This window comes from Strigops habroptila, chromosome Z (assembly GCF_004027225.2).
Source record: "Strigops habroptila isolate Jane chromosome Z, bStrHab1.2.pri, whole genome shotgun sequence".
NCBI lineage: Eukaryota > Metazoa > Chordata > Aves > Psittaciformes > Psittacidae > Strigops > Strigops habroptila.
In genome coordinates this window covers 17,144,128-17,170,604 of record NC_044302.2, presented here as the reverse complement: position 1 = coordinate 17,170,604, position 26,477 = coordinate 17,144,128, and the positions used below count along the sequence as shown (strand labels likewise).

The 26,477-nt window shown below is 36.2% G+C and overlaps 1 protein-coding gene across 13 annotated transcripts in view; it reads right to left on the bottom strand.

The window, feature by feature from the left end:
* CHD9 (chromodomain helicase DNA binding protein 9) overlaps window positions 1-26,477 on the bottom strand; it is a 99,853-nt gene that overhangs the window by 14,053 nt on the left and 59,323 nt on the right. For all 13 annotated transcript variants that reach the window (XM_030512851.1, XM_030512856.1, XM_030512850.1 and 10 more), the window contains 26 exons: window positions 25,902-25,970; window positions 25,758-25,813; window positions 24,218-24,335; window positions 23,605-23,691; window positions 22,390-22,527; window positions 20,113-20,234; window positions 18,630-18,873; window positions 17,324-17,500; window positions 16,557-16,700; window positions 15,784-16,039; window positions 14,706-14,916; window positions 11,797-11,992; window positions 10,865-11,032; window positions 10,114-10,293; window positions 8,492-8,602; window positions 7,556-7,752; window positions 6,589-6,788; window positions 5,942-6,101; window positions 4,934-5,023; window positions 4,022-4,125; window positions 3,788-3,905; window positions 3,037-3,094; window positions 2,671-2,713; window positions 2,290-2,509; window positions 1,955-2,157; window positions 794-1,702 (listed from right to left, as the gene is read on the bottom strand). In XM_030512851.1, the coding sequence (XP_030368711.1) occupies window positions 794-1,702; window positions 1,955-2,157; window positions 2,290-2,509; window positions 2,671-2,713; window positions 3,037-3,094; window positions 3,788-3,905; window positions 4,022-4,125; window positions 4,934-5,023; window positions 5,942-6,101; window positions 6,589-6,788; window positions 7,556-7,752; window positions 8,492-8,602; window positions 10,114-10,293; window positions 10,865-11,032; window positions 11,797-11,992; window positions 14,706-14,916; window positions 15,784-16,039; window positions 16,557-16,700; window positions 17,324-17,500; window positions 18,630-18,873; window positions 20,113-20,234; window positions 22,390-22,527; window positions 23,605-23,691; window positions 24,218-24,335; window positions 25,758-25,813; window positions 25,902-25,970 (4,579 nt within the window). The remainder of the gene's footprint in view (window positions 1-793; window positions 1,703-1,954; window positions 2,158-2,289; window positions 2,510-2,670; window positions 2,714-3,036; window positions 3,095-3,787; window positions 3,906-4,021; window positions 4,126-4,933; window positions 5,024-5,941; window positions 6,102-6,588; window positions 6,789-7,555; window positions 7,753-8,491; window positions 8,603-10,113; window positions 10,294-10,864; window positions 11,033-11,796; window positions 11,993-14,705; window positions 14,917-15,783; window positions 16,040-16,556; window positions 16,701-17,323; window positions 17,501-18,629; window positions 18,874-20,112; window positions 20,235-22,389; window positions 22,528-23,604; window positions 23,692-24,217; window positions 24,336-25,757; window positions 25,814-25,901; window positions 25,971-26,477) is intronic.

Genomic DNA, 26,477 nt, shown 5'->3' with positions numbered 1-26,477 from the left:
AACTTTCATCCTTCTTTTTCTATTCCCATTTGTTAGCACAGTAGAGAGATCTTTCTACATTCTAAGTTTCAAGGGGCAAGAGTAGAGGAGACTTTGTAGTATCAAAATAAGGAATGTATTAAATGATTGGCCGGTTTACTAAAAATTTTACATCACTTCACTGATCAGAGGTTTTTGCTTTTTCTTTGAAGCTTTCACAAATGTTTCTGTGTTTTTTGGTCCTGTGCTCTACAGTCACCTCTGTCTTTTTTAGCCAGGTACACAGTATTTGAAAACATTCAGTGCAAGTACACTGCTTGGCCACCTCCAGTTTACAAGAAAAAGCAGCTTGCATTACTCCATAGCCTGGCCAGAAGGAATCCTGCAGATTACATGAAAGCACAATAAGTAAGCTGCAAAGAGAGGTGAGCAAGTGCAAAAAAATCAAGGAGGGAAAACCAAAAGAATCTCTGCATTTAAGAAGAAAAATAAATGGTAGTAGGGAATGCACATAGAATATATATTTCCAGAAAACATTAGCTGCTCAACTCCCTTCCCAGATGTGAACCACCTGCATGGTAAGCTTGCTTAGAGAATCAGTCAACATATCTCAAGTATCTCATCCAACGCACTGATATGAAGCAAAGAAAATGCTGTATCCCTCGAATTCTTCCAATTCATTTAAAGAATCAAGAAAATATGTTTATTTAAGTTTATTTTGTGGGATTTAATATCCTTTTTTAGACATTTTTCTATTAAGAATAAACTTGTTCAGTTTAAGAGTTATACTGCAGAAGTAAGACTACACACATACCACGTTTTTGTGCCTCCTCTTCATCACTATCACTCTCTTCAGACGATGAAGATGACGACGATGACGATGATGAGGATGACGATGATGAGGATGAAGATGCTGAAGAACAAGATGAAGATGATGAAGAGCTAGAGCCTGATCGAGAGTGTGAACAAGATGATGAAGACGAAGAGGATGAAGAAGATGACCTGGAAGAACAGGATGATCTATCTGAGTCAGAGTCTGAGTCAGAGCTAGAGTCAGATCCCCTTTTGCTGACTCTCTGTTTTTTAGAAGCTGGGTTTGGAGTTAGAGGCTCTGTCCTTGCTGCCACCATGCGCCTGTCTGTTTCAGTCTTCACACTAGGTTTGTGGTCTGTATTTTGCATTGCCGTGCCATTTCTTGGACTCAAAGGTTCAGATTTCATTACTGTTTGTGTCTCTTCTGTAGACATAGATTCCTCTTCAGAAGACTGAGGGTCCTCTTTCAGATTTTCATTTTTAGCTTTTGTGTCCTCAAAAGCATTCACTTTAGCATCTGACAACCTTGACTGAGATGTAAGAGGAGAAGCAGATAATGCCATCTGGTACTGATGGAGAAGTGGAGTAGAAGTCCTTGAGAGTACCACTTTATTTTGATTATAGTTCCTCTGGGCAGACATAAATGAGAGTTCAGGATCACGGAGAATATGATAATCTGTCCTGCTAACTCCATGTTTAGCAGCTCCAATAAGTAAATCCCTGTCATGAGTCCCACATTCCCACCAGACAGGTAAGTCTGGGTTTGGCTGGCATAGTTTTAGTCGTTCAAACAACTGTGGGTGTCTAAGGGCCTGTTCCCGCACTTTCCTTAGGAGTTCAATGCGATACAAAGTCCGAGAAGCACGCTCCTCTGTAATCGGCTGGATAAAGATGTTTGGGTCTATGAGTTCTGTATTAAAACAAACAAAAAAAAAGATAAGAATCTGGGAAAAAACCTGCACCACAAATCAGTTCTAGGAGATAGCTTTAATCGGTTAATACATGTCTCTCCATTATAAGCTTTCAATTTTACACTTGACATGTTTCCTTATTTCCTTCTCCCCCCTTTTTATATTGGAACACATGAAAGAAGAACCTTCTGGAAATCAGCCCTGGCAACAGAAATTAAAGATAAAACTAGAAGTAAAATACATAAACCCACCTTCTTTTGAGGGGAGACGACAGACTCTCCGGCACATTGACATAAATGCATACAAGTACTTCTCTAAGCTCTCATCTGTTTTCTTATGTAGTCTAGCCATTGCTCTAAATTTGGTCCAATCAAATCGCCCCCTTTCTGGATCAAACACGACTCCAAATGTGGAGACAACTCTGTAGAAGTCGGCTTCTTCTCTTCTTGTCCATCTTGATCAGCAAGAAAAAAAATTAAAGTTGCATCATTTTCTTCACTATTTCACACAGCTAACAACTATTATTTATTTGCTATTTTTAATATAAGTATATATTAAAAAATGTGTATTTGCATGCTTTACATACCTTTGCTGTCTTTCAATCTTAGCAGCCATCTTTGGGTTTAAAACAGCTTCCTCATATGGAGGCTGCATCATACTAGGTTGTATTGGGAATGCTGACGGGATCTGCTGGGCCTGCCTGTTTTTACTTGTTCGCTGATAAGCTGTTATCAGGCGGCGAAGACGTGTTGTTAAGGCAGACTGAGTGGGCCAATAGATTTTGTCTCCTTCCATCATTTGTCCATCTATATTAAAACAAAGTCACAGGAAAAATAAACATGTTAAACATTGCTGGTGCCTATGGTTCTACACTAAGCAATCTGAACACATTTTAGCTTAAAGTCAGCAGAATTAAATAATTCAAAATAGATTGAATTAGCTGAGATATGAAGTTTTATGTCTTTACCTCCATCTGCTATTACTAGATCACCTGGGGATGAAACATCATCCTGTAGGAAAACAGAAGTAAAGCAAAATTTAAAAGGTAGCCCTCTCCAGAGGTTTAGATTAAACTTACATCTTATAGCCAATTTATGAATATGACAAAGAGCAAGAGTGACAGATACTTTGGACAAATGGCTAACAATGCAAAGAACAGAATTATACAGCAATTCTCTCCCATGTCCTGCACCCACACAGCTGCAGAAACAGTTGGAATAAGTTTTACAAATTTAGATAAATATAGAAAAATGTAATAATTTGCTCAATGAAAAGGTGGAAGTATTACATTCAAAGAGTGTTAAAAGGAGCTATTAATAGGTGCCTACTGTACCTCTATGTCATCTTTAAACATTGCTGGTGCTGGTTTATATTCTGGATCTTCTACATCCCTGTTAGAATTTCAACACAAAAAAGAATCCATCTTAGTAATATTTTAGAAGTCCTCAAACTCTCTTCAATTAAGCAGAACTCATTTAAATTTAGTTAGATATACTGTACTTCATTTTCTATTTGAAATGAGGAAAATACTTCATGGCAGCTTTGGCTTGAATCTTGCTCCCTCCACTTTCCCCAGTTCACTATCTCATTTGAAGATGTTCTTTATGACCATGGCTGCTAATCTCACTGACGAAGCAGTGAAGAAAAGCAGTTTTCCCCTTCCGTAATTATTAATGATACTCAAATTGATCTACTGGGGTCACTGGTTAGCTACACAAGACTAATACGCCAAGCTGACTGACCTAAAATCAAGTTAAAAAGGTCTGTAGTACTCTGTGCCTACGAAGGCTTTTGCACTTCAGTCTAAGTAATACTTCTCATACAGCAACACAAGGTAGAGTTCTTGTTAACAACTAGTTGCTGCATTTTTCCTTTAACTGTAAAATCCCAAACTTCAGTGGTTCTGTTACAATGTTCTTAACTCTCTCGCACTGTGTGGTAGTAAAATCAAACTAGAATTCTTCACAACTTTGACATCAAACTAGTATAAAACCAGTTAAGAAGAGAAGAATGTTCAACACGCAAATTCAGTCTTGTTTACTTGAAGGCCCTGAAACATTCATGCCCAATTTAAGTGCTCCTACCCATCCATATAATCATTTGCTCTCTGTTCGGCAGCAACTGCTTTCTCATCTGGCTTGCCAACCCTTTCCAAGAAGCACAGTGCTGGGTCTGCTCTGATAGTGTTGTATTTTTCATAACCTATAAAGAAAAAATTGGCATAAGTTCAACTTCCAGAGTAAGCTATAAAAAACTAAATGTTAGGTGTTTATACTGAGGGGTGGGCAAGTACATACGTAGTCATCCATGTTACTCACCATGTTTAAAAACTCCAATTAGAAGGGATTTATCTGCATCTGCATCCCACCACTCAGCAGGAACTTCAGAGTGATCTGGCTCAGGGACCCAAACATCAATTTCACTAAGAAGAATCACGAACAGCACAACAACATCAATAATATTCAGAGGAAGAAATGAAGTTTTATTTTCACTTTGTACATTTCTACTTTATGTGGGATTTTTAAACTTCTCTAAGCATACATATACAGTAAGACCCTAAAAATAGCACTACAAAGCATCCAGACAGCTTGATATTTTCTATTTGACAGAGACCAGTAACAGGGAAAGAATATGAAAGCAGAACCAGCATACAATATTCTTCCTCTCTCAGTAAACTCTGCCAACTCCTGCAGTTTGTGCTTGCAAAACTTTGCAAACCAAGGATTATCTGCTTTTGTGTTTAACAGCACAAGATGGACTGTTCTTCCATGAATGTTTGTAACACCTTTCTGAATCAAATTAAAACTTTCTATCCTCCACAAGCTCCTGCAGCAGAGGTCAAGAATTTCCAAATGGCAATACTTCCATTAAAAAATTTTAAATAAAAAATTCATGGAATATGCAGCACTTAACCAAACGCATGCACAAAGAGGCAGAAAAACCTTGCTAATTAGAATGCGAAGTACAAAATTCTATTTTTCACTCACTTATACAGTCTATTTGACTTAAATAATTTTACTTTATATAACTAGACTCAAATAGGAATTGGGACTTCCTCATGTCTAGTGAATACAAAGTAAACAGAGTAAACAAAAGCATTTTTCTCACAGCCTAAGGATACAAATATTTGGGTTTAACATTTCTTATTTAGGTCCAGAAGGATTTCTGAGTTTTCATTTGATAGTTTACATTTAAAATAAGTAAGAAAAAAAAACCTCTCTATAGTTCACCTGGCATCAATTCCATTAAACACCTTCTGGAATTCATTACCAATGACTTCTTGTTTTAAGTAATACAGCATTCTTACACGAAGTAAGACCCTAAACGAAGAAAAAAGAAATACAAATATTAGCACTCTAAAAGCTTTCAATAGTTGTGGGTGGTTTTGTTTTGTCTGTTATAATATCACAAAGCTTTCAAGTCATTTTCCTAAAACATACGTTCTCCAGTTATAAGAGGACATAACCCTTCAATTCAGGTCACCTAACACCCTTTATTGCAATCATTTTTACAAATTGTTTCATTGCAAATTCTAGGCAAAGACCAGGCCAGCACAACACTCCTCACTTGCTTCTTAAAATACTGCTAAGAACAAACTGCTATTTCCCTTTTCCTACTTAAAAGATATCTTCAGAAAGAACTGAATGGGCTGACAGCATCTTTCACATCACCTTCTCATGCCTTCTCACTTACTATTTGATGCATGACCCTGATGGCTTCTCCATGCTGTATTTCAATTCTTGACTAGTAGTATGAAATTTTCAAGCAGAGTATGAAAAGTTCTGCTGCAGAAAAAAAGATTTATCTAAAACAAGCTCATGGCTATGAATGGGCTTTCAACAAGCTAGTAGCTCAGATTCCCAGAAGGCTAGAAAACATGCCAGGTTAAAACCGCATGTAAGACTGAGGGGCAATGACTTTAGTGCTTTCTGTTTCTTTGCTAAGCGCTCCCAAAACCTTTAGTCCTTCAGCTGCTGCAAGACTCCCCAGACATCCTTGCATCTCTTTCTCTGTACAGACACATGCATACAGAATTATTTTAAATATGAAATATTCAATTAACCTCCTAATATACTGCAACCTATTTATTCTAATCAGGCTAACATTATTAAACTTGTTTCTTTCTTCTTCTTCTTATACTTCTGCAAGTATTTTAAAGTCTAAGACAATAAGCAATTAGAGTAAAAAAGAATCTTCACACAGACATTGAAAGACATCCATGCTTCGCTACTGCTTACTTGTTGCAATGGTGTTTTATGTGCTTTTTGTATCCTTCATCTTGCAACAGATGTTCTGGATTGTATTTTCGAAGCCATTCTGCTTTGTGTATATCAAAAGTGCTAGCCTGGGTCTTCACTTTTTTTCCTTTTCTTCCTCTAGGCACAGGGGCTGATAAGCCTATGTAATTTAAAATACAATACAGCAACAGGTAGGTATAGATCCTGTGATACTTAAAGTTCCTATATCCTATGCCAGTATTGGGACCTGCAGTGCAATAAAAATACTAGTATCACAGTGTCTGGATTTGAGGGTTTTTCCTCTCGTCTCTTAGAGCATCTCTGGAGTACATTTTATCAGCTAAGGACAACGCAGGAGAGGGGGAATGAAAGCAGAGTGTGATCTCACCTACTCTGAAACAGAATACGTTCTCATGAACAGAGATGGAAAGAAAGCTTATACATAGCACACCAACCCATTTGGGTAAGCCATCAAACAAAAAGCAAATCAGAAATGACACTTCTTTTCCCATCAGCTGAATTGCGTATCCGGAATAAATTTCCTTTATTCCAAGTAGGACACAGAAAGATTTCTCAGCTGATTTTATACCAGTACCACAGACATACTATATGAAGGTATTTAACTGCAGAAACACAGAAGACCTTACCAAGGTGATTCTGTAACTCTCGTGTTTGCCCATCCTCTGTTGGGGTAATGAGATCCCATATAAAACTTTTTATTTTCTCATCCCCTCTGTAGTGAACGAGACAATAGGCTAATAGAGCTCGGCAGATTATCTCCACATCCTGTTCGTTCAGCTGTCTCTTGAAGCGGCCATGTGACAGAATTTCTCTCCATCGACCCCACCTAGTACAAAGTGAAACACAGATCAGTACTTTGAACTGAAATGCTTGGATAGCCTATACATTTCCATTCCAAAAGGGAATTTCTCTGTAAAATATCTGGCTTTCCACTTTTTTTCCTTCACCTTAAGCTACTGAGTGGAAATATGAAAGTAACATTTGTGACAAAACTCCATCTATTTAAACACACAGTTTCAACAAAAGTTGCCTGTTTACAAAAATATGGATTATTGTTTTGGGCTTCTAAAACCCCAAACTAATGGGAACTCATACTGATAAGCAAACACAAGGTAGGTGAGAGAAGACTTAGGATTTTATTTCCAAAACAACATGCCCAATTTAAGCATGTTTAAAATAACTGGTTGGAATTTCAGTTCCTATTTGCACCTCATGGGAGTGCAAGATGTTCTACAATTATAAACATCAAGTCACCTACCAAACCTTTATTTCAGATATTTGTTTACAGTTCTGAGCCTCCTTCAGCACTTACTATAATGATTTTTAGAGAGACTACTGTAGTGCCTGTGTTAAATATCATTATCTCCTTTGCAGAAGTTTTCACCTTTCTTCTTTAATGTTTCTTCCATTGCAAATTGTCAGAAAGATTTACACAGGATGCATGATAAATTCACATAAGTTTATATTCTAGATAAATTCTATATATACCAGCTTATTGCCACTATAGCTAAGTTATCCCATAAATACCATTTAGTACATAAAAAGTAGTATTTTTTAAAAACTTCCTAGAATGAAGAAGGATGTATGCAATACCCATAAACCAGCAAGTTTTTTTCCACCCGAAAGCACTCTGTTCTTCCATATCCATTGGAACGGTCACAGGGCCTGCGGAGTTTCGGTTTTTCATCACCCTCGCTCTCCACCTCAGACAACTCGGCCAGCTCATCCTTTGTAGCACTGAAGGGCCGTGTTTGTTTCCTAATTCTTGGGGTATCAATAACCAAGCTGTTCTGCAAAATTTCAAACAAATCTTACCAGAAAAAAACTTACCAACTGTTTCTAAGTAGATGGCTTCAATTCAGAAACAACAATTTCAATCTAATGTCAATAAATATTGACATTATTGTCAATATTTGACAATTGAAAAATTGGCATTAATGTCAGTAAGTATTTTGTAAAGAAATCACATTAAACACCCATAAAGCAAGTAAAACGTTTTGTGGTATTTAAGGCAACAAAAATTGAGTTTCATACCACGATGCCAGTGCATTAGCTATAAACAATACTGAATACCTCATCTGAGCTGAATATTTACACAGACCATGCTGCAGTCTCTGTAAGTAAAAAGGGGCAAAACCTTTTTAGAGCCAACTGCATAGGAATGTCTTCCAGTACAGCACACAACTTCCAGTATTATAAAACTGATAGAATTATTAGTCAGCCATTTTGCAGATTCCAGACTGGAAATTACAGACAGAAAAAGGGCAACCAGAACATTTACACACTTTCAAACCATTTCCAGTCCTTCAACAAAAATCAAAGACCCCTAAATTCTTTTGGGACAGGAGGTAGCTAGGAAATACTAAAGCTATCAGCAAGTTGATTACCCATGCACCAGCTAACCAGCACGAGAAGTCTGATTTGTTGAAACAGTAAACAAAATCACCAGAAATTCTACACCTACTATTTCAGAATTCAGCAGCAAGCACATACTTGAGAAAACATGCATTAAAAAGAGTAAGTACTTACTCTACCACTGATAGCATCTATATCTATCTCTGCTTTTTTGGCCCATTTCTGCCAGAAGTTGGGATCATCTAGTGAAATATCAGTCCTGTTTCCAGATGCAACAAAACTAGCCTGCAATAAATAAAAATAAATCTTACCAACATCATACATCAAAATTTGTCAAAGTTGAATACCTCGGTGCTGTGAAGACTGCATAACCTTATTTCATCAAAAGTCTCCCAAGCAGCTGTTAAGACTTCAGAACCTACTTACAGTGCCAAGAACTCAAAAGTTCTCCTCCCCCTTAATTTTTTAAATCAGATCCATAATATATGAGAAAAATCTAATGAACTCTTATGCACCATCAGGAGAGAAGAACATTAAGAAGCAAGATTCTTCTACTTCTAAGTCTGAATCTAAATTACTTGAATGGAAGAAAATAGAATCTTTTGAAGAGGCTTATCAGCATTTGGGGATTTCATCTCATGCAAAAGTACTCGCTTGAGGGAAATTTCAAAGGAGTGTTTAAACTACCAACAATCAAAGCTTGAGAGCATGGAACAAGCTTAATTTCAGAAGGCGTTTTAAAAACCCTAATTCACTGCTTTGGGAAAAAAAGTAGGAACATGTAAAAATTTCTAACTCTTCCGATAAAAAGATAGTGATGATGATCATCTTTAGAAGTCTGTTTCTTATTTAAGCCACAATAAGCAAGATAAGAGAATCTAAGTTATAAATATTATTTTAAATATAATAAATATACATTACATTCTTACAAGTTTTCCTTTTGCTTTGCCTTTGGGGGGAGAGGGAGAACTGTCACAACTGCATTCATGAAGTACCCACATTCCAAGCTCAGTTATACTTTTTTTATTTTTTTAATTTTCATTTACCTGAATTTGTATTTGTTCAAATTCAGATTTACAGTTACTTTGGAAATTAAGGAGTCCAAATTTACCTTTTGTTCCGTTCATTCAATTTTCCAGCCTAGGTTTTTTGGATGCTATGATATTATTTTTCTCCTCCCCACCAAAAATTATAAAGTGTCAGTCCAATTTTATTCTAGACTATTGCTTGTAAGACCTTACACTCTCAGCCCTCCCCATTCACACGTATATATATATACTCTCTACCCCCTGCTATTTCAGATGCTTTTATATTTTGCTTTTCAAACTCCCACCAGAAAGCTGAAGATTCAAACTATATTCTATGCACAGGCATTTCTAAAGTAAGCCTGACAATTTTTAATCTTACTGTCTTCTATACATTTTCCCCTAGTTAATACACTCGAATACAAACAGATCTATAGACAAAGCTGTTTTAATATTCTTAGTTAATGCAGTCCGTTGTATCTCACACAAATCCTAGCCTTTTCAAAAGCAGCACACCCCTATTACTCATCTTTGCTCAAGCATGCTCTTTGCATCTGGCATTTACACAATCAGCATGCGCAACACTGACTTTGCTATGTGCACATTAGTATAAACACACAGATAGATGTAAAAACGCAAAAAAGGTACCTAACACACGCACATCAAACACATGTAAACATAACTTTTCTTTTTTTTCCAAAGCATAAGATTTACAACACTGGTTACGTTTACAGCTCTATACTGTCAAAGAACAACTTGCTGCTTCCACACCTTGGCAAACGTGGAGCCCCTTCCTTCTGATTCAATCGTGATAGTTTTAGTACGACGCTGCAAAATTTGGTCAATGTCTTCCTCACAGAATTTAGAGCCTTCATCTTCTTCATCCATAATGGCACCATATGCACCTCTTCGAAGCAAGTCTTCTATTTCTTTTTTGGAGAGTTGTTGGATCTGAGCAAATAAAATAGGTTTTAGACAGTCCAGAAAAAAATCCCCACAGTCTTTTCTATTTCCCTTCCCCTTTCCACTGCTTCTGCAACCAAACTGTGCCTTACAATTTACAAACTTAAAATCTAGATTATTAAAAGCTAAGAGAACAATCTGGTTGGCAGCTGAAATAATTTTTTATGTGGTTACAGTTCACATTTTTACAAGTAAGTGTCTTTTTTGTTTTGGCTGTTCCAACACTGTGATGAACACAAATTTAAAAAATTACCTATTAGTACTAGATGTAAATCTCATCTTAAAGTAACACATTATGTTAATATGAGAAGATACAGGGAAACAAAGGGAAACTTTTCTCCTTGTTTTAACTTTGACATTATCTACCTTGGACTTTAAGAAGCAAGGAATAGAGAGACTTACCAGAATAAGTGACTACATTTAAAATTATGTCAATTACACTGTTAGTCTGCATAACTCAGATGCAAATGATGGAGAAATGGTAGCTTCTGTAATTTAAAATAGTTCCCACATGATTACCAAAGCAAAAGGAAAGTTATTTCAAGAAACGTCTACATACACCACCGACACTGTTTTCTCTTCCACTCATACTCTGTAAGACAGCCTTATCCAGTCCCAGTTTCAGACTCGCTCTGTCAAACATTTCTCTTTCATAGGAGTTCCGCGTTATCAATCTGTAGACCTTCACTGCTTTGTTCTGACCAATCCTGTGACAACGGGCTTGAGCCTTTTGAAGGGAGAACAGACCAGCAGCAAGAATTTAGACTTATCTAAGAATAAGACACTATTAAGAAACTGTTTCTGTTGTAACGCAGTCTGATAAACAACAACATGAATTCAAAAGGAAGTCAATTCACATAAGTAAATGGAAGCTACCAGACATTTTCTGCATTGTGAACAGTTTTCTAAAAACAGTGTGATAAGTAAAATGCACATAAATGATCTGTGCTGAATGCTACTGGATGGTATTTCTCTTGAAGTAACACTACATAAAAAGACATGCTAGCTCCTAAGTTATCTGATCTCCAAATATAAATGGTAAAGGGGTTGTGACTTGAGATTGGATTGAATTTCATCAACCAACTCCTAAACTGATTAACTAATTTTCTTAAAACATATTACTCCTATGTTTTAGCTGAACAGCTTTATTTCCATAAACTGTGTTAGTCAGTATATGCAAAATCTAACCCCCGGGTTCAAAATGTCATCAAAGTCTTAAGGGTTTTATCAACTCACTGACTTAGTTTACCTGCGTTGTGCTTTCAAAGAGTAATCAATATGAAAGAAAAGGTTAGAATCCAGCCAAACCCAGAAGATGTCTCCTATCTAAGTAGAAAGTATTCATCAAGAAACATTAAACATGGGTCTTAAAAAATCTGAATGTTCTAAAATGATGCTTGTTCAAAATGGAGACAATATTCCAAGAGACCAATTTTTGTTTCAACCAGTTTTGACTTCTTAGGCTTCACTATTACACTCAAAGGAATTTACCTGCAGATCATTTTGAGGATTCCAATCAGAATCAAAAATTATACACGTATCTGCTGCAGTCAAATTAATGCCCAAACCACCAGCTCTGGTACACAGAAGGAAGACAAAACGGTCGGAATCTGGTTTGCTGAACCGGTCAATGGCAGCTTGTCTGAGATTGCCTCGTACTCGCCCATCAATTCGCTCATACAAGTATCTGAAAATTGCCACAGATACACACACACACACAGAGGGAGGATTAGAACAGATCTCCTGCTTGTGTATTTATTCTTTACAGTGAATAAAAGTGCTATCAACTAACTTTGATTATCAGAGGGTAACATAACCAGGAATCATGACAGAACTTGCACATCTGTAGTACCAATACATATCCGCAAGTCCAAACAATGAGCATTTTAAGAACAGTTCTTCTGAACTTCCTACATTAAAGCAAGTACCCGATTATACATACCAGGAAACATGTATTACCACAGCACTTAGCTGCATTAAAACACACCTGCAGTCCCATGGGGACACTTACAAGTTTTTCACATGCTACTATGCTTAGATCCCTGCCTAGGGTCACATTAGCAGAAAAGTGAACTTTCGTACTATATACCAAGTTCCCCGCACGTGTTAGGGGGAACCAAGTAACCAGCACAAAGCAGTCCCTGGTGAGCTGTCACTGGACAAATTGCATATTGATTCTGTCAAGATTAAGAGAAATGGAACAAAAATGACATGACAGCACCTCTAACAGCCTTTATCAAGGCATCAAGGGATCCAGAGCTTCCTAAACTAAAACCAGCAAACTCAGAAGCCTGAAGTAGAACTGTCATTTTTGTTACCTTTGATAGTTACAAAGACTCCCTTGAAACTTCCGAAATAAAGCAAAACGCTTAAAAAGGGAGCAAATGCTTCTGTAAATTGTATATGGAATAAGATGCTGAATGTGTATCTACTAGTCAAAAAGCCTCAAAACCATTTTTCTTCTAATCAGCTATAAAATGGCACAGCAGCTAATCCACACGACCACAGGCATTTTGGCAATCAGCCACCTCCTACAGTCATGAATTCTGTTAAGCATGAAGCCTAATCATGTGTGCGCTCTAACATTTTTAATCAAACAGTAGTACAGAGCAAGTTTCACCTCCTCTGGATTTCAGAAGATTCTACCTGCAGATATGATGCACTAGTCTAGATGTTACTATATTACAGAATAAGTAATATTTTCCATACTGGACACTACTATAAAATTAGCCTATTAAAATCAAACATACAACCTGTTGAGCTTGCAGTTCAAACAGATTGCTTCATGAAACAAAAAATATAGAAGCATAGAAGTTACATAAATTTGTCACAAAAGGAGATTTTAATATAATTCACTAATGGTTTTCAATATACATTCCAGTATCCACTGCAGGAAGGCTTGACATTTTCACTGATTTTTATTTTTTAATGTGTGAACTCTATACTACTAGGTAGTTTACTGACAAATACACACTTCAAAGCCAAATGTACATTCCAACAACTAGACTATTAAAAACACAGAGCTACGCCTTTTAATATTTTTTTCAGGTTGATATAGCAAAAATTGATTCTAACCAAGCTCAAGGTGAGATTTTTACACTCTAAAGCTTTACACGTATTATTTAGTCATGTGCTTAAATTTAAGCTCTTGGGTTTCCCTAGAGTCAACAGTATAATCAAAGGGTGCTACTGTATGTGACAGCGAAAGCCAAGCTAAGGAGCTGCTTTATGGCTGGCAGTTCAGTTCTGAACCAAAATTCAAAGCAGTAATAATTTAGGAGAGCTGGGAAGCACAATTTTATTTTTACATTAATAAAAAGCAAACCTCCAGTTGCTTACCATTTTGTACTTAAATTCTACTAGGAGTAAGGAGCTGCGTTATCCCTGTAGGGCCAAAGTTCAACAAGATGTAAATGAAAAACACAGGCTCTGCTTTCCAGGGTTCGGATGAGCAACCCTGTGCTTGAACTTACTTGCTTTCCGACAGGCAATGTATAAACAGTACATACATATTAGAACGTTTAATAAAAAAGGCAACAAACTGAAGGTGTCACAGATTATCTTAAGTTTTACTGAATCTTTCTATGTTCTGTGTTCGTGAAATAGTTCTCTATCGGAACATCTTGATTTAAGAAGTTAGCCTTTATGTTAGCACAGGGTGCTCTGTCACTTTAAATCAGACGCTGTGTTGCTTGAAACCCCTGTTCTCTGTGATATGTTAGCCTTAGTTCTTACTCTCTAGAGCATAACCAAAGCACCCAAGGTCTACTGTATACCGGATGAGTTATGTGACAACCTGGCGAGGTAGAAATCTAGCTGGCCAACTTGGCAACGAAACTTACTTTTAAGGTGACCTGAAGTAAACTGCCTTCATTATAATACTAAAAAACACACCCACAGATCGAGAAGACCCTTGCCCAGGTGAAGACCCTTCACCTGTGCAAGCGTAGTAACAGAAGAGAATGACACTGCAGATATAATTGTATGCAAATCACTAACCAATCATTGTAACAGGGAGTGTACTACCTTGTAATTTTTGTGTATAAACTTAACAATGAAATCGGCACTGGGTGTGCCTAATTTGTGGACATTCCACCTAGCACTCAGTGCTGCAATAAAGTAGTGCCTGCTTCTTAATGCTGCATTGGTGTTAAGGAGTTTTATCCTCCCAACTTTTGGTGACAAAGGCACATAGTTTACTCAACAACCTCTTTTTAGTTCTCTCAAGGTTTTAATTTGTTGGTGAATAAATGGTAAGCCACTACAGCAAGTTACAGTGATTAGACAGAAAGAAAAAATTCCCAGCTTTGGTGTGCTGTAATCACTAATCCTGCACTAATACTCAAAGATATGCCCAGACAGAACAACATAATACAGGGATAGAATATGCAGTATCTTACCTTTTATGTATAAGGTAATCCTCCAATATATCAAGGCAGCGTACCATTTGAGAGAAGATAAGGACTTTGTGGCCTCCTGCTTTCATTTTTGGAAGAAGTTTATCAATAAGAACCAATTTACCAGCAGACTGGATCATTGCTTGCAGATGGAAGTCCGGAGCACTTGGGCTGTATGTTTCTTTAAACTCTCCAAGGATCTTCTCTTCAGCACCTATTAAAGAATTTATTTCTGTATCTATAGGTGTATCTACACAAATATCTCCATATACGTAGAAGGCTAAGTTACCTAAATCAGTGTTTGTACTCTAAATCACCCCATTAGTCACTGCTGGAGACAGAACAAAGTTCAGGATGGATCTAAAGTCTAGCAAGAACATCTGTTTCTATGCTCTTTGAAAACTTGTCTTAGTTTTTAAGCAGAGCATCACAGAAAGTACACCTAGAATGAAGTAATCTCAATTGCAAAAATGAAAATACTTGTTCTCGTGTTGTATAAAAAAAAACTAAGAACTTTTGTCTCTGTGATATTTTAAATGGGACATGAGTCTTAAGACAGTATTTTGAAGACTGTTGGATTTGATGACCTTAAAGGTCTTTTCCAATCTCGTTGATTCTATGGTTCTGTGATTTTTCTGAAGTCCCACTATAATTGAAATCACAGCAAAAACTTAAAGAGCTTAAAGTATATTTTCTTGCAAGCAGGAAAACCACCCAAATTAATTGGGAAAAGCAATGAAGACTGACACAGACTGTATCACTTGCAAGAAGCATTTAACGTTAGCTCTAGGAATCCTTCATACTGCTTTTAAAGAGATGTAACATTTTCATGAGATAATTGCTTCGAAATATTCTGTGAAATCCTACAAAACAAGTTCACATTTCAGGCCTCAAATCCGCAACTGCCTCACAACTTTGCCTTACATTTATGAAAAACATGCTTCCACGTAATCCAGTCCTTAGAAAGTATGATGAAAACATTTAAGAACTACAATAAAAGTTCTGATATATTTTAAATAAAAGTACAAAAGTAGTTAAAAATAAAAAAAAAAAAAAAAATCAGCCCTTAGCATGTATTTACCTTTGATGAGGTAAGGGTGATTACAACACTTTCTGAGTTCCATCATGGTGTTAACCAGATTGGGTACATTTGCTTGCCCTGCTCCTTTGGATAAGAAAGCAAAATTCTTCTCCAAAATGGCACGATAATATTTCTTCTGAATATTAGTTAGTTCTACTTCAATTATAGTCTCTTCTTTAGGAGCCAGCTTTTTTTCTACATCTTCCTTTAATCGTCTGAGCATCATAGGTTTCAGGATAGCTTGTAGTTTCTGAACCTAAATGAAATACAACAGTTCGTCAGAACATGAGAAGTAATAGTGTAGTTTAATGAAACATTTTTGAACTCCGTATCATTAATTTTTTTCCCCAGACTTACATAAAATATTTGCCAGATGGCATCTAGCTTTATTTTTAACCCCAAATGACTGAAAAATATTTTTTATGTACTCCAAAACAAACAAAAAAAGAGTATCTTTTTAACACTTGTCTGCAAAGGCTCTGCCTACAAAGCAGGAAACTTCAATTTTTATTATTCTCACTAGTTGCCAAATTCACAAATCTGGCCCAAAAAAGTCGAAGTAATTCTTGAATATAAAATATCATACTTCACTGATTTCTACTGCCTGCACAGTTCAGAGAAATTGCATGACAAAAGCTCTTATAAACGATACATGGGGAGTGAAAGGGAGGGTAGGGAGCAAGAAGCATTACTATCCAAAACAAAACTTTTGCCTTCAGGGAAGTCACTCTTACACACTGAAGCTCAAACTGAACTTATGCAACATGCGATACCTGTTCCTCTGTTTTAAGGTCTCCGAATTCTTGCATGAATGTAGATTCAGCAGGAAACCGCAATGGTTCAAGAAAATGAAGGAGGCTAAATAATTCTTCTACTGTGTTCTGCAGCGGGGTACCTGTTAACAGCACTTTATGCTCCTACAAAAGGAACCAAAAAACTTATATGACCACATGTGCACATATTTGCAAAAACTTTTGTGTTAAGTCTGAGTGCCAAAACCTGAAAATACCAGTTCTGCATGCCACTAAGTATACAGGTAATACAGATAAACAGATTTATCAAGAACAACAATACGTATTTTGTACTAGCTTTTCTTTAAACCCTGTCTTCCTACATCTGTAAGGAAGAAATGACTGAACACTTCAACTTTGCCTGTAATATTCATGTATGTATAATCCTCCCTATTGTGTGGAAAATATACACAGCAAGCATGTATCAGAACAAAAGTAAGACGACTACTGAGAACATTTAGCAACAAGTGTATCAAAGTAATAAAGTCAACTAAACAACGCAAAACCAGTCATTGGGCATCTTGTAGTAATGCAACAAAAGCCTCAAGATTCATGGTAGTATCTGCTTTTTAAAATATTTCACTACGTCAAATAAAACCTTAACTACAGAGCTAGACAATAATTCCCCTTTACACTCTGCTGCTTGCTTTTATTGTTAAAGAACTTGTTTAAAACTTGCACAAAACTTGTGATTTATTATCGTACTGTACTTAACTGGAATCAAACCCCAGAAGTGAAATATTACTCACAAGGTTCATTAATTTTAGTCCTTCCAAGAGTTTGCAGTTTTTGTTCTTCAGCCTGTGAGCTTCATCAATAATAACACATCGCCACTCAATTGCATTTAACTCTGGACACCCACCAAGAATCATTTCAAAAGTTGTGATAATGGCTTGGAATTTGTAGGTACCTCGAATGATACGTCCCTAGAGATTCATCAACACACAGAAGTTGTTACATTACCTCAAATGTATTCAACTTAAAGATTTTTGTTGCTGAAGTTCTACCAAGAGCCAGACATGGGATTTTACATTATAAATGGTTTTGTCATTCCATACACATGTATTTTATCTCTATAACTCTGTAATTAATACTAATGAGTAATTATCCATAGCCACAAATCCAATATTGTCTAACCAACCATAAAATTTTAAGCACTTTTAAATTACAGATACAACCATCCAATAGAACTGTTTCAAAAAGGTTTATGTAAATATCACAATTTTAACCCTGGGAAAATCTGAAAGACTAAATCACAGGAAAACTCTTACATTCAATCAATCAAAATATATGACAGCGATACATTTAGATTCATACAGTAAGTAATGAAAGTATCACCTGACAACTAAATGAACACTTTTTACCCAGCTTACTCTACTTGGTTGGTCTGACAATGAGAATATGAGAGGCCTTCAATAAGGCAGTATGCAATAAGTCACTGAAGAAATAATGTCATTTGAATATTTAGCACGACTTAAAAAAGAAGAGTTTTCAGTCTTATCAATTCTGTAAAAGTACAATGTTTCAATCATGATTTATAAAACATTTATTTATACAGAATGGGCAAAAAGCGCCCCATTTTAGAAGAATCAAATTTCAAGGGGTTTTCCATATCATTTAATGTGAAGTATTTCAGGCAGAAAAGCAAACTGTACACAGACAAAGCTAGGAAAAAGGAAATCAACAGCTACATAAAGGTAATGTAGAGCTTAATCAGCTGTACTTTTGTTCTCACTGCTCATCATATTCAGGACCCAACTGCAACCATCTGTGTACACTTTAATCTCCACACGAGTACCAGCATCACTGCTATTCAATTGCAAAATTACTCAGCGTACTGTAACGACATGTATCTTGCCGCAACCACTTCCACAAAATTTACTCAGTAAGGATATGTTAAAGATTCTGATATGTAAAAAGCTGAAGTAACACATCAAGGGATGTAAAATGACCTTCACTAAGACGTTATGTACGGATAATATAGAATATGCTTTCATTACGACTACCAGAAACAGGTTTTGGGAAAGTTACAGCATGCAAGTGTCATTAGATTACCTGTGAATCCCTGAAGTACATTTCATACTGCTGAATCATCTGCCTGCTGATCATGCTTCCATGATACACTACAACATTAAGGTCAGTCCATGTGCGAAATTCTCTTTCCCAGTTTGCTATGGTGGAAAGTGGAGCTATGATCAGAAAAGGCCCTCTTATACCAGACAGGAGGATTTCATAGAGGAATGTAATTGACTGAATGGTTTTGCCAAGACCCATTTCATCCGCTAAAATGCAATTTCGCCTGAAACCAAAATATATTTGTGATTAGCATCAGAGAAAGTACAGACACTAAAGCTGTTACTCAAATGGGCAATGTATAAAAACAAAGTCAAGGTGTCAGTCAAAATTGGGGCACTGTAAAAGATGCTTGCAAACTTCCCCTGGTTAAGTTGAAAGAATGAACTCAGCACACAAAACCACAAGCTTTCAACCATATTTAGCACTGGCAAAACCCGAGAATGCTCCATGAGGTTCTCCTAGAAAAAGATTCGAAAAGTATTCTTTTGGAGCTGTACCTGCCCTAATTAATGGAATTCAAATCAATGAGATTTCCTACCTTTAACACTAACCTTGACAAAACTGCTAGAAATTAATGAAGATTCCCTGAAAGTCACAGATGGAAAGTATTCCAGCTACACTCACGTAAAAGGAGCACATTATAGCACCATTGCCAAATTTCCCTTCTTGTTTCCAGAACTTAGACAGATGCATATAAGCAAATTACTACATGAAATACCATTAGATGCTCACCCTTAGCCATACATTCCAGCCCTTTAAGCTCTTTGCACACATGCTCACACAGCTATGTAGTGCTTGACTAAGAATTAAAACAAACAGTATGGTGAAATCATATGCTCACTGACATCATCTCTATAGAGGACAGGCAACTGATATTTAGAAATAAAGCTAGCAGGAAGACTCATGAATAGAAATCCAATTTAGATACAAAGAACATACATTGTTCTGAGGAAAAATCTTGAAAGCTATTATATTCCTGTTAATGTATCACAGCATTATTTAACAAAAGTTAACTTTAGCTTACAACATAGAAAACACAATTATTTACTAGCCTTAATTTTGAAGAGACATAACTTTATTTGGGTAATTTTGGAGATAACTTTATCAGAACTAAGTCTAGAAATTATTTTGAAATATGCAAGTGTTTCCTCATTGTTCTAAAAATTCTGAAAGCTTGTACTTCGGTGGCAGTTTTTTTTTGCTTTAAATACCTCATAGGCCTTGAAAATGTATCTTCAATTAGGCTAGTTTTATTCTTTTAAGATTTGCGTTTTGTTATTCTTGTTGATAAAAACATACTTGTACACGCAAAGGAATAGAAATTATTTTTTTCCAGTTACACCCTTTTAGCTATAAGCAGAGAGCTTAACATAAATTTAATTAAAACTGTATTCATCCCCAGTAATATTGATTCACTCCATATGGTTTAAAGTTTACATTAAAAAACATTCCGTGGATATACCTATTGTACCAGTTGAATAAGAGCCAGTTAAGTCCTTCCAGTTGATATTCCCTGAGCTGATTGCCATTTTTATATTCCCTGGAGTGTTCTATCTTCTTCCAGGAGTTTGGAGGTGGTCGGTCCTTTAAGGGAAATATTATACATGTGCAAATTGGTACATACTTTATTTTCCAAAATGTTTTAACGCATTATTTCCAAAGCGTAACAACTTAGATTTAGAATGTAATTATTCAGTCTTAAAACTGAGAAGGTATTAACTTTACTTACTAATTAAATAGCCTGTGGAAACCTGAAATTTGTATTTATTTATCAATATAAGGTAGTACTTTTAAAATTAATACTCTATTATAATAATATCAAACAACTGATTTCTAAAACTAAGAATGCAAATAGCTTGGCACGGGCAATTTGAAACACTAATTCGCTTATACAAGAAACTTAAAGAACATATGAAGTTTCACTCTGGAAGCTCTAGGAACAGCTGTCCTACAACTGAGTATTTGGGACTACCAAAATCCTCAAAGTCTGAGTAACGCTGGTTGCTGACACTATCCTTCTGAAGCAGTTTGGGCAATCTACACTGAGTTACTGTGATTTTGCCCTTTCTTTTTAGCACTTGCCCTGGTCACTGCTGATCACTCAATCTCACAGTTAGCTGATTCAGGAAGTCAACACCAGGAATACAAACAAGCAGACTTCTGAATGGTTTAGTTCCCTGAATTGATTTCACCAAGGGATCAGATGAAAGACATTATAAGCATACGCAAGATCATGATGCAAAGGACAGGATGAAACAGACTGTAACAGTATCAAGGTACATCATCATAATGTCCCTAGCAAGCTAACAGAAAGCTGAGAAGCTATATAGACACACACCCCCTAATTCCCAAGCCTGGAGACTCAACTGGCTGGCCATTAGCTTAGCAGGCAACTTAGCAGAGAAATTTTGAACTTCTTGACTGATACTAAGTAGGATTCTAGCGGAAAACACTCTCTTGGAATAGCTTCTGCTTTGTACCTTGGACAAACCCACACACTCAAGCGAAATATTTTTAGCTATGAGCTTTTATGATCAGCTGCACTCCCCCATTTCTCAGTTTTTATAAAAGCTGGCATTCACTCTAGACTCATGTGGCCTTATCGGCCAGATCTGAATTTCAGAGTTGAATTTTATATCTTTCTTGCCAATGTCAGCACCACCTGACACCCATCTCTGAGCAGTAGCTATCCCTCCCCAGCAGCCGTGGCTTCCTCCTCTCTCCCAAAGCACCCATCTGTCCACTCCCCCACACCAGGAGCAGCCACGCTCCTGCTTGCACGGCTGCTGTCAGCAAACACTTTCTGTAATTGCTGGAGCCTGGAACAGAAAATACTTGTTGCTGATGCTAAGACGACTGTCAGTTGTACAGGTACGCTTTAGTCCTCTAGTCATCTTTTTCTCTCAAAGCCAAACATGGCAACAGAGAGGTATAAAAAGCCCTTCTTCCCACATGCCAAAATGGCAGGATTTAAAATAAATACTAGAAAAATTAACTAAATATAATACGAACACGTTAATCGTGACTACTGTCATTACCCATAGATGGAAAAACTATTAAAATCAAAGCCTACAAATCAGAACACTGCGCATATTCAGTTATGTAAAATAAGTTAGAACAAGTATGGTACTACACCATACAGGACACTTGTCTCACTCTGACAGTGACATACAGGACTTCAAATAGAAGTATTTTGTTTTCTCTGTAAGTTTTTGTTTGCTCTATAAGACAGAAGATTCATAATTTAAAGATAAAACACATTTCCTTATTAGGTGCATTTTTCTTTCTTTCAGCTAGCCATTTATGACAAGAAGAAAAATAAAAGCAGGAAGTAATTACAGAATCTGTTTGACAGATCTCGTTTGCCAATTTCCTTCAGTGTCAAAGCGCAAGACTTAACACTGTTCTTTATGTAAAGGATGTTTATACTTCATTCTGCTTTCTCCTTGTCTTAATACTATTTAAATTCTGTGATAGCCAGTTTCAACATACTGCTCATCACTTGAAGAAAGTTATAGCTATATAGTCATATTTTTTTCCTAAACATTCTTTTTAACAGAGTAACAAATTAGAGTGTTTATCTATGCCTACCTGAAAATATTATTATTCCTAGGTAACAAGGCACAGAAATCCTTTACACAGAATGCCAATAAGCCTTATGTTTTAACACAGAAGCTTAAAGTTGGAAAAACCATATCCAACTTGCCAAGACAGACAAGTAAATTAGGTATAATTTTACCAATCTCCTTGAGTCAGGCCGGGAAGCTTGCAATTGTTCAAATTCTTCTATTTTTGCTTGATCTACATCTTCTTTCAGCTCCCACGTACTGTCTTCATATGGCAACGAACACCATTTTACTAAATAGTAAATAACAGGCTGCAGAAGAAAATTCTGAATGTTATCAGCTTTTAATTTAGTATACAGACTGTTAATATGCCTTAGTATTTGAGTAACTAGCTTGCATGAGAGCTGGGAACAGAAGCACATTTCTGATACTATTTAAAATACTGTGTGTATCTTTCTTGTTATCTGCTTACTTATCCTTGGTTTTTCATACTCTGTCGCTTGTTGTAGACCCCTGGAGTACTTTTTAATTCCACTTACTCACAAGTAAATCTTAGTCTTAGGAAAGATAAATTACTACATTTCCACAAACTACAGTTTACTAGACTAGAGACGTGCTACCCAGAACATTTCCACCACTATCCAGATCAGGCTACCTAAGCCTAAAACAAAGAACTTTCTTAAGTTCCAGAAACAGGGGTCTTTTCAACAAAATAGAAAGCTTTACAGGTCAGCCAGAATTTAGGAAAGTCTCAAAAGATGGAACCAATGCAGATTATCTTATTTAGATTCAGTAAATAAATGTTTAAAAATGAAATAAAATGTGAACTTCCAAGATCTTGGGCAAAGTCTTACGACAACATACATGTTTTCCCAAAAAGTGTAATAACAGCAAATTTGTTGCATACAATGAAAAATAATTTCAACTCTCAACCCTGCTTTAGGAAGATTCACACAGAAATCACTGGATAAAAATCTGTTCATTTTGCTGTCTAGAAGAACTCCAACAGACTTAATCAGCAACTGTCAGTTTTTGTTCTCTGCCTGCTTCAGACTCCAAATTTCAGCAATTATTTGCTTGATTTGCTTTTCTTTTTTCTTTAATTTTCTGATTTTATGTTTGCTCTGTAATAGCTTTCCAGAAGAATTACTTCAAGTACTGTTGTATGACCTATTAATACCAATAAAAATATAAGCCACTGGACCTCTGATTTCTATTGCAAAATACATGACTACCATAGAAAATGAGAAGATTGTCATGTATCATTAAAAATATTACAGAAGCTTAAAATCATTAAGGTGTTACTCCAAAGCCTGCTAAAAAACCCCCAGTATTATCAAAAACTACTTGGACGTGTATCTTCTTGACTTGCTTTAATATGTACTTACCTCACCAGTGTCCTTATCTTCACAAAGAGATACTTCTAATACCCGATCTACTTCAACATAGTCAGGATTAAAAGGTTCTTCTTCCATCTGCAATGCAAGAGTAGTAAGATCAGCAGAGAGACAAAAAAAAGCTGACATACGCCTGAGTCTCATCAGCGCAAAATGAATTTGGCAGTTGGAAACAACCGAGGCTTTTGCAATTGCATTTTTTAAGATATCCCCCTGCCTCATTTCTTTTTTTGGCAATGGGCGCTGAGGAGATATCTGGCATTAGAATAGAAAAATGCAGTCATTTAGGGATTAAGTGCTGTCTTGGGAAAGTCATATAGTAGAGAAAATAGCCCTACTAACAATCTCCCCCCCTTACCACTTTTAAGTAGTTACCCAACAGACCCAATTTTAAACATGCATGTCAGAAGAGTCCAGCAGTTGCAGAAGACTTTTCTCTTAAAATTACTTGAAACAAAAAAAACCCCAACCCACTGCAACCAAAATCCCAACCCCAATGGCTAACTTCTACTGATCAACATCCAGCTGTTCTACTTAACAGCAAGCCCTTACTAACAATTTTATAAGGAAAAAAAGCTTATTTAGTTATCTCTTTCATACTCACATCTGCAAAAAAGTGAGCTCTTTGTGCTTGCCTTAGTTTGAATCGTTTTATTTTCTGCTGGATTCTTTTATCCTTTAAAAGCTGTTGTTCTGTGGCCCACTCACAGTGGAGATAAGAGCTAAAATTAGAGAGATTAACATCAACGTATTAGTGAAAACACGAGCTTACTATATTTTTAATATACAGTTAAAATAATCTATTTTATAAACCAGAATTTCATTCTAAGAACATTTTATTATTTAAGACAGAATTCACTGTAAACATCAAAGATTTATTCTTCCGAATAATCGTTTAGAGCACCTAGTTAAGGAAGTGGTTCTGGGCTAGGATCCATAGAAATCTATGGATTCACAAATTTATTTCATGCACCCTAAGAAGAGAAACTAGCATATGTAAAGTGAGCTTAAATAAATCAAGTTTCAAATCTGACACCTCTATCAGAATGTAGCCAGAGATATAAAGTATTTAATATATTGGATCTTTTCCATGTACTACGTGTGAACATCTCTTCACAGGTACTGCTGCACTACATAGATGAGCCCATTAAAAGATCAGTGAGGAGCATCATGAGCGCATGGCGAAAAGGAACACGTCATCAGATTGCATTGGGAGAGAAGCACAAAGTAATAGCCAAAGGAAAGAGGGAAGCATGGGCACCAGTACCAACACATCTAACTGCATCCCAAGTGAGCGTTCCTGAAGGCAGACTGGTCTGCCTGAAGTACAGAAATCTCTCCCTCACACCCCCTTTTTAATATGTTTTCACCACTTTTTAAGCTTTCTAAAGGTATGATAGAAATAAAGAAGGGCTATTGCTGGGTATTACTTATTCTCAGATGAAAAGACAGGCTTTACCCTTTCAGAAAACAAGAGCTAAATGGTCTCCAGAAACACGTGAATCCAGTCTCACAGAAATCACATTTATCAGCAAGAATCTAATGAAATTACTCACATATACAGAACTCAAAATGTGCTTGTATTTTGAACATCGAGAACTGAGTAGTGACAGCAAGATATGTATGAAATTTAAAATAGGAAAACATGGGAAATATTCTTTTTCTTTATTCTTTTTTATTTCCTGCTTCTGACGTAAAATCATTTCTATTGCTACAGGGTTTTTTTTCTTTTTTAAAACAGTAAGACCAACTCCTACATCAACCTCTCCTAAATGTATGACACTAAATCTAATCTAGGTTCACAAAATAGCTCTGATTTAAATTCATGAAATTAAAATTAGCCTCAGGCACATAGCCCCTGCTGAATTTAATAAACTTGTCTTCTCTAAAAATTCTCTTCTGGCAGTAATGGCTGACATCTTATTGGTCAGTGTTGGTTCCACAATACTCATAATTTTAAAGTTATTACTAAGACTATAATACAGACTCTTAGCAATTTTAAGATTAAATTTGTAAAGAAAAGTATCAAAAGATGACAAAATCTAGTTATAAATTAATCTTCAACAATACAAAACTTCAGAACATGTATATGGTACTTATCATTTCAGACAATACCTCCAATGAAACAACTTTTTAGTACTTACTAGTTCTTGTATTTTACAAAAAACTCTTCTGTTTCTACTGTCATCCCAGCAGATACCTACGAAAGGAAATTCATGGTAAATGTTAAATGACAGATACAAACCCCTTTTCCAAATAAGCAGTTTTATCCCATGATAATCACTTACTTCTTTCTTTATTACCCTGGAGGATAAGATTTTGTCCACAATTGCTGCATCTTCTTCACTTGGATTTTCCTATAAATGTAGAAAAATAGTAACAGAAATTGTAGCAAATGCCCTCTCTTCAAACTGTTCATTCTTAAAACAGGAAAAAAATGACATTATAAATTGCAGTAAATGTCCTCTCTTCAGGCCGATCACGCTTAAAACCTTTAAACACAAGTGGCTTGTGTTTAAAGAAGATCAACCATAAAAGTAAATTTGACCAGGAGCGTTCTCTTTAACAGTCTGGAAGTAAAATTTAAAAGCCAGGTCTATATGCATGCTAAAGTACAATAAGTCTGGCACTTCCAAAGAGAATCAGATGCAATGGTCACCTGCCAAACATACTTAATGTACCAGCAATGGTGATTGATGGTTTCCAGACACAGACTCACTGTGAATGACCTGCTGAGCTGACCTGATGCAGTGCACATAGCTAGAATTTCATTTTACAGATATGAAAAAACAAGAACTTTGGCAGACAAAAAAAAAAAAAAAAAAAAAAAAAAAAATATTAAGCCAAAACCTGCATGTGTCAAA